General features: G+C 49.4%; 1 protein-coding gene across 1 annotated transcript; it reads left to right on the forward strand.

Moving 5' to 3' along the window:
- Window positions 1-2318: 2318 nt before the first annotated feature.
- NPPC (natriuretic peptide C) lies at window positions 2319-13706 on the forward strand. The gene is made up of 4 exons (XM_087965563.1): window positions 2319-2422; window positions 2454-2584; window positions 3174-3690; window positions 12918-13706. Exons 2-3 carry the CDS (start codon window positions 2477-2479, stop codon window positions 3648-3650), a joined length of 585 nt encoding a protein of 194 aa, XP_087821689.1. The 5' UTR covers window positions 2319-2422; window positions 2454-2476; the 3' UTR covers window positions 3651-3690; window positions 12918-13706.
- The last annotated feature ends 1006 nt before the right edge of the window (window positions 13707-14712 follow it).

Genomic DNA, 14712 nt, shown 5'->3' on the forward strand with positions numbered 1-14712 from the left:
CACCCGGTCGGCTTTCATGCCTAAGGCAGAACTAGAACTCACCGTCTCCTAGTTTCTAGCGTTATGCCTTCACCACTAGATCCAAGTGGCTCAAATTATACAGGGAGAGCAACAGATTGGGACGAGCTAAAAGCTATGGGGAAAAAAGTCTGCTTAATGACAGCATGTAGACACCCATGTGCTCACTAACCAGGATAGCGCAAGGCCCCCTCTAACCCCCTACTCCCTGGTGTAGCAAATCCACAGCTGCATTCAGAGACAGACCATACATTCCTATGTTGGGAACCATCCAGTGTCGTTTGGAAATGAGATAATAAATTGAATAATAACTGTCAAAAACAGTTCAGTATCAGATTTACATTAAATCCAGTAATATCAGTCAATTAGAAGAAATGGAAGAACGGCAATACTTTCCAACAGAAGGAAACAGAGATACTCACTCAGACACACTCTCTTCTGAGACTAAGACTGAAACAACCCAGGTTTCTGGCTCCATCTTATGGCCTTTGAGTAACCATACCCAATTGCAGTTTTTGCAATCTCTTAAAGACATAGTACTAAAATGTTTATCCTGGTTTATATATTTCTAACCCAAACACCTGTTAGGTGACTTATATTCCTAACATGCAGTGTTTGTGCAAACATGTGTGTGTGTGTGTTCTGCCATTGCGTGTGTGTGTGTGTGTGTGTGTGTGTGTGTGTGTGTGTGTGTGTGTGTTCTGCAACTGCTTCCCCCTCCCAATTTCCATGGCAGTCAGGACTCTCTGGGTCTGGGGGTTTTGCAGTGTGGGGTCTGCAATGTTTGTGCAAATGTGTGTATTTGCATGTGTGCGTGCATGCGCGTGTTCATACACAAAACCGCTGGAAACAACTTCAGGTCTTCTCCCCATCTGGCTGCTGGAGACAAAAATGGTTGGGGGGGCAGGAATGAGCAATCCTGTGATTCTCCGATTAAGATGTTCCTCCCCCCACCCCCTTCCTTTCCCATCCCTGGAGTTGGAGGAGGGGGCTGGGGGCTGGGGAATTCCCCACCAGCCTTTGGGGAGCGAAGAACCTCCCTAGGCTCCAATGGGAATTTAATCGGATTTTTAAATATCCCCCCCCCCTTCGCTGCTGCAATCACTTAGAATTTGAGACATTAGAATAAAAAGAAAGGAGGGACAGAGAGAGAGAGAGAGAGGGAGGGAGAGAGAGAGGAGAGAGAAAGAAAAAGAAAAAGAGAGAGAGAGAAAAGAAAAAGAAAGACAGAGAGAGAGAGGAAGGAAGGAGGGAAGGAAGAAGAGAAGAAGGAAGGAGGGAAGGAAGGAAAGAGGGAGGGAAGGAAGGAGGGAGGGAAAGAAGGAAGGGTGGAAGGAGGAAGGAAAGAGGGAGGGAGGGAAGGAAAAGGAAGGAAAGAGGGAGGGAGGGAAGGAAGGAGGGAGAAGAAGGAAGGGTGGAAGGAGGGAAGGAAAGAGAGAGGAAGGAAGGAAGGAAGGAGGGAGGGAGGGTGGAAGGAAGGAGGAGGGAGGGAAAGAAGGAAGGGTGGAAGGAGGGAAGGAAAGAGGGAGGGAGGGAAGGAAGGGAAGAGGGAGGGAGGGAAGGAAGGAGGGAGGGAAAGAAGGAAGGGTGGAAGGAGGGAAGGAAAGAGGGAGGGAGGGAAGGAAAAGGAAGGAAGAGGGAGGGAAGGAAGGAAGGAGGGAGGGAAAGAAGGAAGGGTGGAAGGAGGGAAGGAAAGGGAGAGGGAAGGAAGGAAGGAAGGAGGGAGGGAGGGAGGGGTGGAAGGAAGGAGGGAGGGAGGGAAAGAAGGAAGGGTGGAAGGAGGGAAGGAAAGAGGGAGGGAGGGAAGGAAGGAAAGAGGGAGGGAGGGAGGGAAGGAAGGAGGGAGGGAAAGAAGGAAGGGTGGAAGGAGGAAGGAAGGAAGGAAGGAAGAGGACTGCAGCAGAGCGGCTTTCTCTCCACTATACCCACGGGGGGTGTTCTTAACCCCAACTTTTCCCGAGCCTCCCTCAACTCCAGGCATTTGGAAGTCCGACGGACTCCCAAGCCCATGGTTCCCGGCCGCGCCCGAGGACCTGCGAGCGCCAGGTTGGAGGAAGAGCTTCTGCCCCCGAGCGCCCCTCGAGGCCCATCCCGCGCCCCCACCTCCAGGCGGGAAGGAGGGAGGGAGGGCGGAGGATCGATCGCGACAGCTCTCTCCCCCCCTCTCTCTCACACACACACACACACACACTCACAACCCTCTTCCTCCTCCTCCCTCCCCCCGCCGGCCGGGGCGGGGGATGCCGTCGGTGCGTCACCTGCAGGTTGCTTATATAAGGCCCTGCGAGCGGATCCGGCCAGAGAAGCGAGCGCGGCTCGACGAGAGACGCTCCTGCAACCACAGCGCCCAGCTCGGCTCTCTTCGGCTCAGCGGTCCGCGCCCTCGAGGATTCCTGCTCTCTCTCTCTCTCTCTCTCTCTGTCTCTCCCATCCACCTGCGCTTGCGCAGCCGGGGAAAATGCTCGGCCTCTCACGTCTGGCGGGCGGCGGGCTGCTGGTGGTGGTGGCCCTGCTGCCTCTCGCCCTCGACGGGAAACCGGCGCCGCTGCCTCAGGCGCTGCCCAAGGTGAGGAGGAGGAGGGCGGACTCTTGGGGCCCGGAGTGGGTTTCAGGGGCTTTTCCTCGACGGGGCTGCTTTGGCTCCGTCTCTGGCTGCAGCAACCGGGCTGTCAGATCGCGGCGCCGGGTTGGGGTTGAAATCCCGGGCGGGAAAGGCGACTACAGCTCCCATCGTTCCCCCCCCCCAATACGGACCTTGCAGGGCTGGCCCGGGCGGGGGAATCCCGAGCGGAGAAGCGGGGGACTACGGCTCCCATCGTCCCCGCCTTAAGACGGACGTTGAAAGCTGATTGGGCAGCCAGGAAATCCCGGGCGCGAGAAGGGACTACGGCTCCCATCGTCCACGCGTTGCAGGGCTGGCCTGGCCGGGGAAGCGCTCCACGGGGTGTGGGGAAACAGACGGCGGGGACGTTCCCTCTTCCCACCCGCCCCGTCGAAGCCGCTTTCCTGCCAACTCCCGCCCGCGATGGCTTCTCTCCACCCCCCCGAGACTCGCCATCCCGTCTTTCTTTGGGGGGGAGGAGGAGGAAGGGGCGCCCCGTCCGGGCGGCTCTTCCTGCATGAACGGCCCCGTTGCCTTTTTTTTGGGTTTGCAGGCTCCGGCGGGCGGCACGACGGCGTCGCGGCGGGACCTGACCGAGCAGCAGCCGCCGGAGCCGCCGGCGGAGGAGTCCTCGGGTCCCGCGGCTGGGCGCAGCGGCTCCAAGGCGGGCAATGCAGCCCCGACGCCGCCGAAAGGCAAAGGGGCGGCGGTGTCGGCGGCTGCCTCGCGGCTCATGCGAGATTTGCGCCGCGACATCAAGGAGTCGCGCCCCACCTCGGGCCGGTCGGCGTATCCCGAATACCCCGCAGGAGGAGGAGGAGGAGGAGGAGGCGGTGGACAGTCGCGGGACACCTGGGGCCGGTTGGCGTACCCCGAGTACCCCGCAGGAGGCGGCGGTGGAGGAGGCGGCGGCGGCGGCGGCGGCGCCTGGCGTCGTGTGAAGAGGCCGCCGAAGAAAGGGCGGACCTTCAAGAGCTGCTTCGGCCTCCCGCTCGACCGCATCGGCACCAAGAGCGGCCTGGGCTGCTGAGCCGCCGTCGAAGCCGGCCCGAAGGCGACACCTGGCGGCGGTGAGTGGCAGCGCGCCTGGCCTCAGTGGCTCCGGCGGTGCAATGGGTCGATCCATCGGTTTAGTTGGAGTGGGGCGGGGGGAGAAACAGACCACCCGAAATCAATACTTCAACATTAGGGCTGTTCAGTTGCAGATAGCAATTAACGAAAGGGACCTTGTAGGTCATCTAGTCCAACCCCCGTTCCAGTCCATTTGTCATCCGGATAGAGACATTTAGGGAGGTTGGGGTTTTTTGGGGGGGGAGGGGGCGCTGTTCTTTTTCTGGGGTTCGCACGCTATTTACGGGTCGTCCTCAACGACCACGGTGGAGCCCAAAATCTCCGGGGCTAAGCGAGACAGTTGCTAAGTGAGTCTTGCCCTGTTGTACGGCCTTTCTTGCTGCCGTTAAGTGAATCGCCCCACTTGTGGAACTAGTAACGCGGTACTTTGGTGAATCGGGCTCCCCCTGTCGTAAGTCAGAAGGTTGCAAAAGCAGGGATGCCACGACCGTCGTAAATACAAGTCATTTGCCAAGCATCCACTCCCCACCCCCACCCCCCGTAAATGAGAGTTGAAAATTGTTAAAAAACCCGCTGGGAATGCTGGGAGTTGAAGTCTTGAACGACGGGACGGGTTCAAGTCGTGGAAGGATGTATTTTTCTACCTTGGCCATTTTAAGATGGGTGGACTTCAACTCCCAGAATCCCCCAGCCAGCCGTGTCTGTTTCTTTTTTCTCTTACCCTCTAAAATGGAGAGATTGTAGAGGAAGGGATCGCTCTGCTGGCTGGGGGGATTCTGGGAGTTGAAGTCCACCCATCTTAGAATAGCCAAGGTAGAGAAACATGCCTCTATATGACTCTGCAGAGCCCACAGCATTAATTCCTGATTGGAGACACACCTCGGATCTAAGATCCCGAGGAGCCAGATGTGCATCTTTTAACGTTTCCCTTATTCTTCCTGATTTATTTCGTTTATTCATAAAAAATTACTTTCTGCCCATCTGGTATCCAAAGCCCCTGGGTGACTTACAGTATAAAAAAATACGAAAGCAACAACAATAAAAAAAAAATTGGCTCAACATAAAGAAAAGAACAATTAGAAGGAAGAGGAGAAGGAAGCCCTGCTGGCAGAGCCAAATAGGTTGTGAGAAGGTGTTTGCACAACTGCCGATCCTGATGGTGCAAAAACTCTGCCTAGAATTAGCTGGATAACAGATAATCAGAGCTGGAAGGGACCTTGTAGGGCATCTAGTCCAACCCCCCACCCCTGCCCAAGCAGGAGACGGGGTGGATGTGTTCACATGATAACAACGACCTGGGTTATATTGAAAACAGGACTAGCCATGTTGCCGGCATTTCTCCGGTTGTCTGAATGGCAGCTTCAGAGACTCACAACCGATTCTTCTTCGGTTCAGACCATAGTCCTCGACTTACAACAGTTTGTTTAGTGACCGTTCAAAGATACGTCCCTTGAAAAAGCCATTTAGGACCAGTTGTTAATTACCGTTAACAGCATTCCCATGACGACGTGATCAAAATTCAGTGGCTTGGCAGCTGACTTGTATTTATGACGGTTGCCGTGTCGCCGGAGGGGGGGAGGTTGTGTGATCCCCTTTTGAGACCTGACAATCGAAGTCAATGCAGAAAGTCAGATTCACTTAACAACGGTGTCACTAAGTGAACAACGGCAGTGATTCCCTAACAAATGCAGCAAGAACAGTCATAAAACGGGGAAATTTTCTCTTAATGCACGTCTCATTTAGCAACAGGCATGTTGGTCTCGTGGCTGTAAGTTGAGGACTACTTCTATTAAAAAGAGACTGGTCCTGTTTCCTGCATTTCTGCAGTTGGCTGACTGACAACTGATTTCTTGTCTCTTGGTTGTGTGTCAGAATTGTGAGCAAATGTGTGCTTGTTTACCTTCCAATTCTTCAGATGCTGAATCCGCTAGTATCTTCCTACCAATTTTTATGAATTTATTAAATTTATGTACTGCCTGTCGCTATCTGCTTGCAAACCCCATACGAACAAATATTAAAATGAATAGAGATTATTAAATGTTTTATTTTTAAAAAAACCAATTTTAAGATAGAACACAGATTTCTCTTAAAAGGTGTTCAAATATCTTAAAATTGGGATTTTTTAAAAAAAACCTTATTTAATTATTATTTATTCATTGCCGGGAATCCTGCAGCTGGCGCAGATAGTATGGAAGTTATCTTGCAAGCCCGTTCAAATTTGGCAGGCAACACCGCAGTCAGTTTTGCACCAAAATTTTGATTTCCCCAAAGATCCTTCTTAAAAGGGGCAGGAGTGGGGCTGATACAATTTCTCTAGGGCTGGAAGACTCGGTTAGAAGGGCTTCCCGCCCTAAGGAAGGGGCAGAATTTAGGGGTCCCAGACGCTTTCTGGGCAGCGTCTCAGCTCCCAAACTCTGCAAAAGGATAATAATGCAATTTTTTTTCCCCACCCCTTAAAAACAACCCTCGGTTTTAGCAGCCACCTGTTTCTGGCTAAATGAGGCCCTGGGTATAATTATAGCCAGCTTCATTAACTTTCTAACCAGCCGGCTGGAAAGAGTTTATTTGCCCATTTAAAATAAAATACGTATAAATATATATACAGGCGGCTTGGCGAGAGCTTCTTGCAACATCTGTCGCATAGCGGAGATGGTTCCAAGCCCCAACTGGGCGTGAGAAAACTAAACAAAGAGGACAGATATTCGGCATGAAAATGTCTTATTGGTTGCATTTATTTTATTAATTGTTTCATTTTAAGCATTTGCATGCCAGCCTTCCTCTCTAAGCGCTCCTGTCATCCTCAGATCATGCCGTTGTGCACGATGGGAATTGGGGTCTAGAACAGGGGCTGCCAACCTTTTGGATCTCAGGGACCACCAAAATCATAATTTTAAATCCCGCGGACCAGAGACCCTGGGAAAATCCCCCAAAAAAAGTCTGCAGGAAAATTCCCCACCCGTTTTCCTACCGATCGATCAATCTTTATTTGGGATGGCAGGATACCGTCTCCAGCTCCGTTCTCGGGGGAGAGACTTTGGCTTCATGCAAGGAAAGCAGCAGGAGTTGCAGAAGTCTTCTTTCTCTCCCCCAAACTCCGCCAGAAATGAGTCTTTGCCGATGCAGCCTCTTGGAACAGGAGGTCCCAAAGACTCATTTCTGACGGAGTTTGGGGGAGAGAAAGAAAGACTTTTGCTGCTTTCCTTGCGTGCAGCCAAAAGCAGAAGAAGAAAGAAGCGGCAAGAAGCAGCCCGGTGGCCAGGCCAGGCGCGTGGGGCAAATTCCCCCCCTCCGCCCTTTCCTCTCTCCCCTCCCTACCTCGTGTTGTTTGCAGTGCAAGCAACACAAGCCTTGGGTTCCTGCGGGCCATGTGAGCGGCTCAGCCTTGTGTTCCCGCCCCGCCTGGATTAATTGCTTTGGCGGGGGGACATTTCTCTGCGGACCACCAGAAGTTTCTCGCCCACTGGTTGGCGACCACCGATCTAGAATATCAAGCAGATTCGGAGCTCCTGCAGTAGGTTCACCTCCAGTAAAGTTCCCACTAGGCGGAGTTTTGAATGAAGCTAGTCCTCGCCTTATGACCACGACTGAGCCCAAAATTCCTGTTGCTAAGCCAGACATTGGTTAAGTGAGTTTTGTCCTGATTTATCACCTTTCCTGCCACGGTTGGTAAGGGAATCGCTTGCCCATTGTTCAGTTAGCGACACGGTTGTTAAGTGAATGCGGCTTCCCCATTGGCTTTGCTTGTCTGTCGGCAAAGGGGATCATGTGACCCCCGTCGTAAATACAAGTCCGTTGCCAAGCGCCTGAATTTTGATCATGTGACCATGAGGATGCTGCTACGGTCTTAAGTGTCTTAAAGTCCCTTTTTTTCTCAGCGGTATCATAACTTTGGTCACTAAATGAACTTGAGAACTGAGACATCCTTTAAGGAATCGTCTCAGCATCTTTTTTGCCATGACTCAACAACAAAGTTAATTTCTTTTTTAAGCTTCCAAATTGCCCTGGTTTTTTTTTTTTTTCTTTCTTTCTTTCTTTCTTTCTTTCTTTCTTTCTTTCTTTCTTTCTTTCTTTCTTTCTTTCTTTCTTTCTTTCTTTCTTTCTTTCTTTCTTTCTTTCTTTCTTTCTTTCTTTCTTTTCTCTCTCTCTCTCTCTCTCTCTCAATCTCTCTCTCTCTTTCTTTCTTTCTTTCTTTCTTTCTTTCTTTCTTTTTCTTTCTTTGCTGTTCCTTAGAGCCATGCCAAAGCCCTACAGAACTTCTGGACAGGTGCTTCTCTAATCTTCCCCACTGAGATCCTTCTGTTTGTTTTCTTTTGTAGGTCTTAATTAAGGCCTTTATTAAAAGGTTGCCGAATATTAATACTAGGTTGGCAGGCTTCCTTTCGCCGCCTTCTCCGAGCCACCAATCTCGTTTGGGGAAACAAAAGAAAATCCCTGGCACAAAGCAGGCGGCTTAAAAAGGAGGTGGGATGAGCGGGAATATTGAGCGAACAGCTGGAAGGAAAAAATCGGCATAAATCCATATTTCTCAACCGTGACAAGTTTAAGACTTGTGGACTTCAGCTCCCAGAATTCCCCAGCCAGCCAGCTGTGTCTGTTTCTTTTTGCTCTTAACCTCCTTAAAGTGGAGAGAGATTGCAGAGGAAGGGATTACAAGAGAGTAAGCTATGCTGGCTGGGGGATTCTGGGAGTTGAAGTCCACGAGTCTTAAAGTTGCCAAGATTGAAAAATGTCCTGGCGTAGAGTTAGCCTCCTACAGACAGTCCTCGTCTTATGACCATAATTGAGCCGACATTTCCGTTGTTAAGCGAGTCATTTCTCCAGTGAAATTTGACGACCTTTCTGGCCACCGTTGTTCAGCGAATCACTGCAGGCTGTTAAATTAGTAACAGGGAATCTGGCTTCCTCCATTGACTTTGCTTGTCTGAAGGTCGCAAAAGGGGATCACTTGCAACAGTCGTAAGTACGAGTCGGTTGCCGAGCTGCTGAACTTGGATCATGGGGCCTGTCACAAAGGTCCTAAGTGTGTGTGTGTGTGGGGGGAAACCGGTCATAAATCCCTTTTTTCCCCCCGGTGCCGTCATAACTTTGAGCCAGTCACCAAATGAACATGTAAGTCGAGGACTGTGTGTTTTCAAGTTGGCAGCAGAGAAGATTCAGATACTTTGGAGAGCAAATTTAGGGTTGTGAGCATCCTAAATTTAGGGCCTCCCACCAAACCAGACGGATGCAGGGGGTGAATTGTTTCGCCTAGCATCCGCTTGTGCACAAAAAGCTGCAGAAGGTGTGTGTGAATTGTACGTTGTTGGTGTCTGTCTGTGTGTGTGTGTGTCTGTGGAACTTCTGTAAAAGAATCAGCATGGTGTTTGTGATTCCTCTCTGAAGTGGATTTTTTTTTTTTTTTAAAAAGGAAGATCTTTGGAAATATTAGCCATGCTCATGCGCCGTGTGTCGTTGCTGCAAGTGGTGGTTGGGCGAAGCAAGGGGAAATTGTCCACCTGCGATTCTCAGAAGGATGGAATCCGCCTTCTCAAGGGTTATCCCATTAGCAATTCAGGTTTTTGTATCCTGCTGGCCTCTGCTTTCCATGAAAAATGAATTAATCCCAACTTCAGAAGTTGCAGGAGCTTCAACCCAATGGAGGTTTTTGCTAGATCTCCTTCTCCTTCCATGATTAGATTAACAAAGGTGGAAGGGACCTTGTAGGTCATCTAGTCCAACCCCCCCATCCCAAGCAGGAGACCCTACACCAAGCGTCTTCAAACTTGGCAAGTGGACTTCAACTTCCCAGAATACCTGAGCTAACACGACCGGAGGAGGAATTCTGGGACTTGAAGTCCACAAGTCTTAAAGATGTCAAGTTTGAAGATCCCTGCCCTACACCATTTCTGACAGATGTCAGTCCAGCCTCTTCTTGAAAAGCTTCCAGGGATGAAGCTCCCACAACTTCCGAAGGCAACTTCTGTTCCATGAGTTGAATGTTCTCACTTTCAGAGAAAATTCCTCCTTATTTCCAGATTGAATCTCTCCTTGCTCAGTTTCCATCCGTTATTCCTTGTCTGACCTTCCGGTGTGTAATTTAATATTAGGGGTGATGTGATAGCTGGGCTGCAATATCTGAGGGGCTTCCCCAAAGAAGAGCGGTGGTGGTCATCCTGTTCTCCAAAGCACCAGAAAGCAGGACAAGAAGCAACGGATGGAAACGAATCAAGGAGAGAACCATTTAGAAATAAGGAGATTTCCTGACTGAGAACAATCAACCAGTGGAACTGCTTGCCACCAGAAGTTGTAGGTGGCTCCATCATTGGAGGTTTTTAAGAAGAGATTGGAGAGCCAATTGCCTGGAATGGTATAAGGTCTCCTACTTGAACAGGGGGTTGGACTAGAAGACCTCCAAGGTCCCTTCTAACTGTTGTCATTCTGTTAAATTTCCTCTTCTATTCCTCTGTTATTCTCTTAATGATTTGTGTGCATGAGGATGAAATCAATTGAAGGTGCTTTTGGTGACTTGCAATCTGATGAGAATCAGGCATGGTGGATGCTGGAAATGCAAACGAAATCCAAGGTACCTTCTGCCATATGTGGTGGCCATGCCCGGAAGCCCAAAAATACTGGATCAAAATTTGAAGTTGGACTGAAGAAATAGCAGAAGAGCAAATAAAATTTAAAGCAGAGTTGTTTCTATTGGGAATAATTAAGGGAAAGCATAGGAAGAAGATTAAATATATTCTACTTCATATTTTGACAGCAACAAGGATAGTACCGTGTTTCTCCAACAATACGACCTCCCCCAATAGGAAGACCCAGCATGTTTTCTAGGCATAAAATGAAATTAAGCCCCTCCCCCCAAATTTAGGCCTATTTTAAAACATGCAAAATGGGGGGAAGGGCTTGCCGTTAGGAGTGCCCCGCAGGCAGCAATTCCTCGCCACCAGCTGCTCCTAATGGGCGATCACGGCAGAGCACGGAGAGCTCCCTACTCCTGCCAAGCACCTTTGCGGCAGACCCAAGACCTTCAGCGCCCGCCGATGTTGATTTCCCTTCTGCCCATGCCGCCGCCGCGTTTGGAGCTGCCACTTCCACGTTTGGAGCACCGCTGCCATTTGGAGCTGCTGCTTCTGCATTTGGAACCCCACCGCTGTTCGGAGCACGGCCGCTGTTTGGAGTTGCCATGTCTGCATTTGGAGCTGCCGCTTCCGCGTTTGGAGCACTGCCGCTGTTTGGAGCGCCACCGCCATTTGGAGTGCCACCGCCACTCCAAACACGGCGGCAGCTCCAAACGCAGAAGTGGCAGATCCAAACATGACGGCAGTGCTCCAAATGGCGGTGGCACTCCAAATGGCAGCGGCACTCTAAACACGGCAGCGGTGCTCCAAATGGCGGCGGCACTCCAAATGGCAGCGGCACTCCAAACACGGAAGCGGCAGCTCCAAACGTGGCAGCGGAATGGGCAGAAAGGAAAGCAACAGCGGCAGGTCCCAAAGGTCTTGGGTCTGCAGCAAAGGTGTTTGGTGGGAGTAGGGAGCTCTCTGCGCTTCGCCATGATCACCCGTTAGGTGCGGCTGGTGGCGAGGCTGCGCGGGCGCTCTAGATGAGGATGCAAGGGGGGGAATTAAGTCACTCCCGAAAAGACGGCCTAGCCGTTTTTTCGGGGCTCAAAAAAAATATAAGACCCGGCCTTATTTTATGAGAAACACGGTACTATATGCACAATGTTGGAAACAAAATAATGTACCTTCGGAGGAATTTAACAATTCGAAAAATTCTAGATTATGCTGCAATGGATAAATGGACCTTAAAACTAAAAGAGAAAGAAGAGTCAGAGTATTATGAAATTTGGGATAATCGGTGTAATTGGTTGAAGAAGAGAAATAAGGAAAGTAATAAAATAAAGGAAATAACGAGAATCAGGCATGATGGAGAAGGTTCAGCTATGGAGGGGGTTGGGCTAGAAGACCTCTGAGATCCCTTCCAGCTTCTATTCTGATTGATTAAACTCTCCCTCAGAGAATGCAAGAATGCAAGCAATTCTTTGGGTGTGCGTGTCCTGACCCCTGAAGTCTAAATACGAGGTTTAAATTAAGATGGACATTTCACAAATAGTCCTCGGCTTGCACATATTTGTTTAGTGACCATTCGAACTTAACAATGGCACTGAGAAAAAGTGACTGGTGACCCATGTTTCAATCTTATGGCCATTGCAGGTCCTGTGACCAAAATTCGGACGCTTGGCAACCGATTCATATTTATGATGGTTGCAGTGTCCCTGGATCACATGATTGCGACCTTCTGATAAGCAGAGTCAATGGGGAAGCCAGATTCACTTAACAACTGGGTTACTAACTTACCGACTGCAGTGATTCACGTAGCAACCATGGCAAGGAAAAGTCGTAAAATGGAGCAAGATTTCACGTCCAAGATGTTTTGCTTAGCAAGAGTTAAAATTTTGGGGTCCATTGGGGTCGTAACTCGGGGACTATCCCTAGTTGCTAGGACTCAAATGCTATATAACAGTGATGGCGAACCTTTTGGCACCCACAATGCAATGCGTCCCGCCCTCCCTGTGCATGCAACGTGCAACACCCCCACCATGCTCCCTTACCAGCACTGCACATGCGTGTGCCTCCCAGCTGATTTTCGGCCCGTTTGAGGCCATTTTTGCCCTCACGGAGGCTCGAGGGAAGCCTTGGGTGGCTGAAAACGGGGCTGTCTAGTCACTTCCGGTATTTCTGGAAGGCCTATTTTTTGGCCTCCTGAAGCTGCACCCACAATCACCCACCTGCTGCCCTGTTACCTGCACTGCGCCTCACAGCTGATTTTCGGCCTCCCAGAGGCTTGAAGAAGGTTTTTGCAGGCTTCTGCAAGCTTTGCAGGCCGAAAACTAGCCCCGTTTCATCACTTCCTGTTTTTTCTGAAAATACCGGAAGTGATGAAACAGGGCTAGATTTCGGCCTACATAGCTTGTAGAAGCCTGCAGAAGCCTCCCTCAAGCCTTTGGGAGGCTGAAAAAGGCCTCGAACCGGCCAAAAATCAGCTGTGAGGCGTGCACACAAGTTTGCCTACACCTCTCGTGCCAGCACAAATGGCTTTGCGTGCCACAGGTTCGCCATCACAGCTCTAGTGGCAAGCTGTTCCACTGGTTAATTTTTCTCACTGTTAAGAATTTCAGGTTGCTTGTCTCCTCTTGTCCGAAGCCCCTTATGACTCTCTTTTGATGCTTTTCTTCCAGGTCTTTCAATGGACACCCCCCACCCCATCCGCAGACATTTCTAGACATCCCCTGCAGTCACCAAGGGCCACCGACAGCTGTTGGTACGAGGACCTGAACCAGAGCCAAACATTTTGAGAGGGGGGCTGGGGAGGGTTGGATTGAGTTTTGCACCCCCAAATCTTCCTACCTTACCTAACATAGATGCCATATATATAGACACCCACCTACACCGAAACACAACCCACACCCCACCACCACTTCTTCCCTGCGACAAAGGACCGTTTTCTGAAGACTGAGGAAAAACCAGCTGCGTATTGCCATCCAAATTGCTGTTTGTACATTCATGTCACGCCTAAATGTATTTAAGTTGTAAAAGCTATTTATATATTGTTTATAAAGAGATATTTATAAAAAATATTAATAATAATTTTATTTATGTAAACGAAATGAAAAAGGGGCTGAGCATTGTGTAACTTTTTTTTTCCTCCTCCCTCTCATCCTGAATAGCTGGAAGAAGAAACGAAACCAAAACAAAACTCACGTACGATTGGTAAACCTTGTCTTTTGTTTTTTTTTAATCGGACGCAAATTTTATCTTTCTTTTCGGGATTAAAATTGTGGGTTTGGGAACAAGGATTTAGATACTGCGGATAGATAAATGTATTTGTAAAAAAAAGAAGAAGAAGAAGAAGATGCCCGCTATTTACCAAAGGTTTTAAAAAGGAACCGTTGCTCCGCTTGTCGTTTTTAACGGAAATTACAACCACTTTTCAAAATGTCCCCCAAATTAAACTCAACTAGACTGGAGATCTTTTTGTCTTTTTTTTTTCTCTTCTTCATAACGGAACTACTAAATTTGTGCCTGTCTTGTCTTTCTACCCAGTTTCCGCAAAAATACGACCTACCCCGAAATGAAGTCATAGCTTGATTTTTTACATGTGCGCCCAATAGAAGCCCTATCCCCCCAAAATAAGCCCTAATTAAGATCCTGCCCATTCCATGGTGCACGGGTAAAAATTAAGCTAGGGTGGGGATAGGAGGGTGGAGCTGCCCTACTACTTACCTTTGGACAGTTGTAGCCAGGCCTCGCATACCCTGACACCTGCCTTGCCAGCCCATTTCTCCTGCAGCCAACAAGGCTTTCCTGAAGGCCTCTAGCCAGTAACAAAGCTCTGGATCGATCCTGAGCTCTGTTATCGGCTGCAGAGGCCTTCAGGAAAGCCTTGCCGGCCACAGAAGAAGAAGTTCCTGAAGGCCTCTGACAGCGAAAAGGAGGCCGTGGGCGACGCACACAAGTTGGGTTAGTCAGTGGATGACATCCCCCCAAAATAAGACCTGGTGCCTTTTTTGGTGGAAAAATATATATATATAAGACAGGATCTTATTTTCGGGGAAACGGATAGCAAATTTCTCTGAGAGCCGATGAATGTTATCGTCTTGTGACAATCTTACCCTTCTTTAAAGCTTAATGGTTGCATCTAAATATAGGGACTCCTCCACTTAACGACCACCGTTGAGCCCAAAATTTCTCTTCCCATGTGAGACACTTGTTAAGTAAATTCTACCCCACTTTATGACTTTTCTCGCCACGGTTGTTAAGTGAACCATTGCAGTTCCTTTAAGTCAATAACCCGGTTGTTAAGTGAATCTGGCTTCCCCATTGACTCTGTTTGACTCTGCCTGAATTTTGATCGCATGACCAATGCTGCAATGGTTTGTAAGTGTTGAAAATGGTCATAAGTTGCCCTTTTCAGGGCCGTTGTAACATTCACGGTCACGAAATGAACTGTCATAAGCTGAGGATTACCTGTAG

The sequence above is a fragment of the Notechis scutatus genome, chromosome 4 (genome assembly GCF_049901735.1).
Source record: "Notechis scutatus isolate UNSWTSFEM ecotype Mainland chromosome 4, rNotScu1.2, whole genome shotgun sequence".
Taxonomy (NCBI): domain Eukaryota; kingdom Metazoa; phylum Chordata; class Lepidosauria; order Squamata; family Elapidae; genus Notechis; species Notechis scutatus.

What these genes read in the sequence shown, in the direction of transcription:
- NPPC (XM_087965563.1), top strand. Translation starts at nt 2,477, where the DNA reads ATGCTCGGCCTCTCACGTCTGGCGGGCGGCGGGCTGCTGGTGGTGGTG. An exon ending in TGCCTCAGGCGCTGCCCAAG is followed by an intron (nt 2,585 to 3,173) that starts GTGAGGAGGAGG and finishes TTGGGTTTGCAG; the next exon opens with GCTCCGGCGGGCGGCACGAC.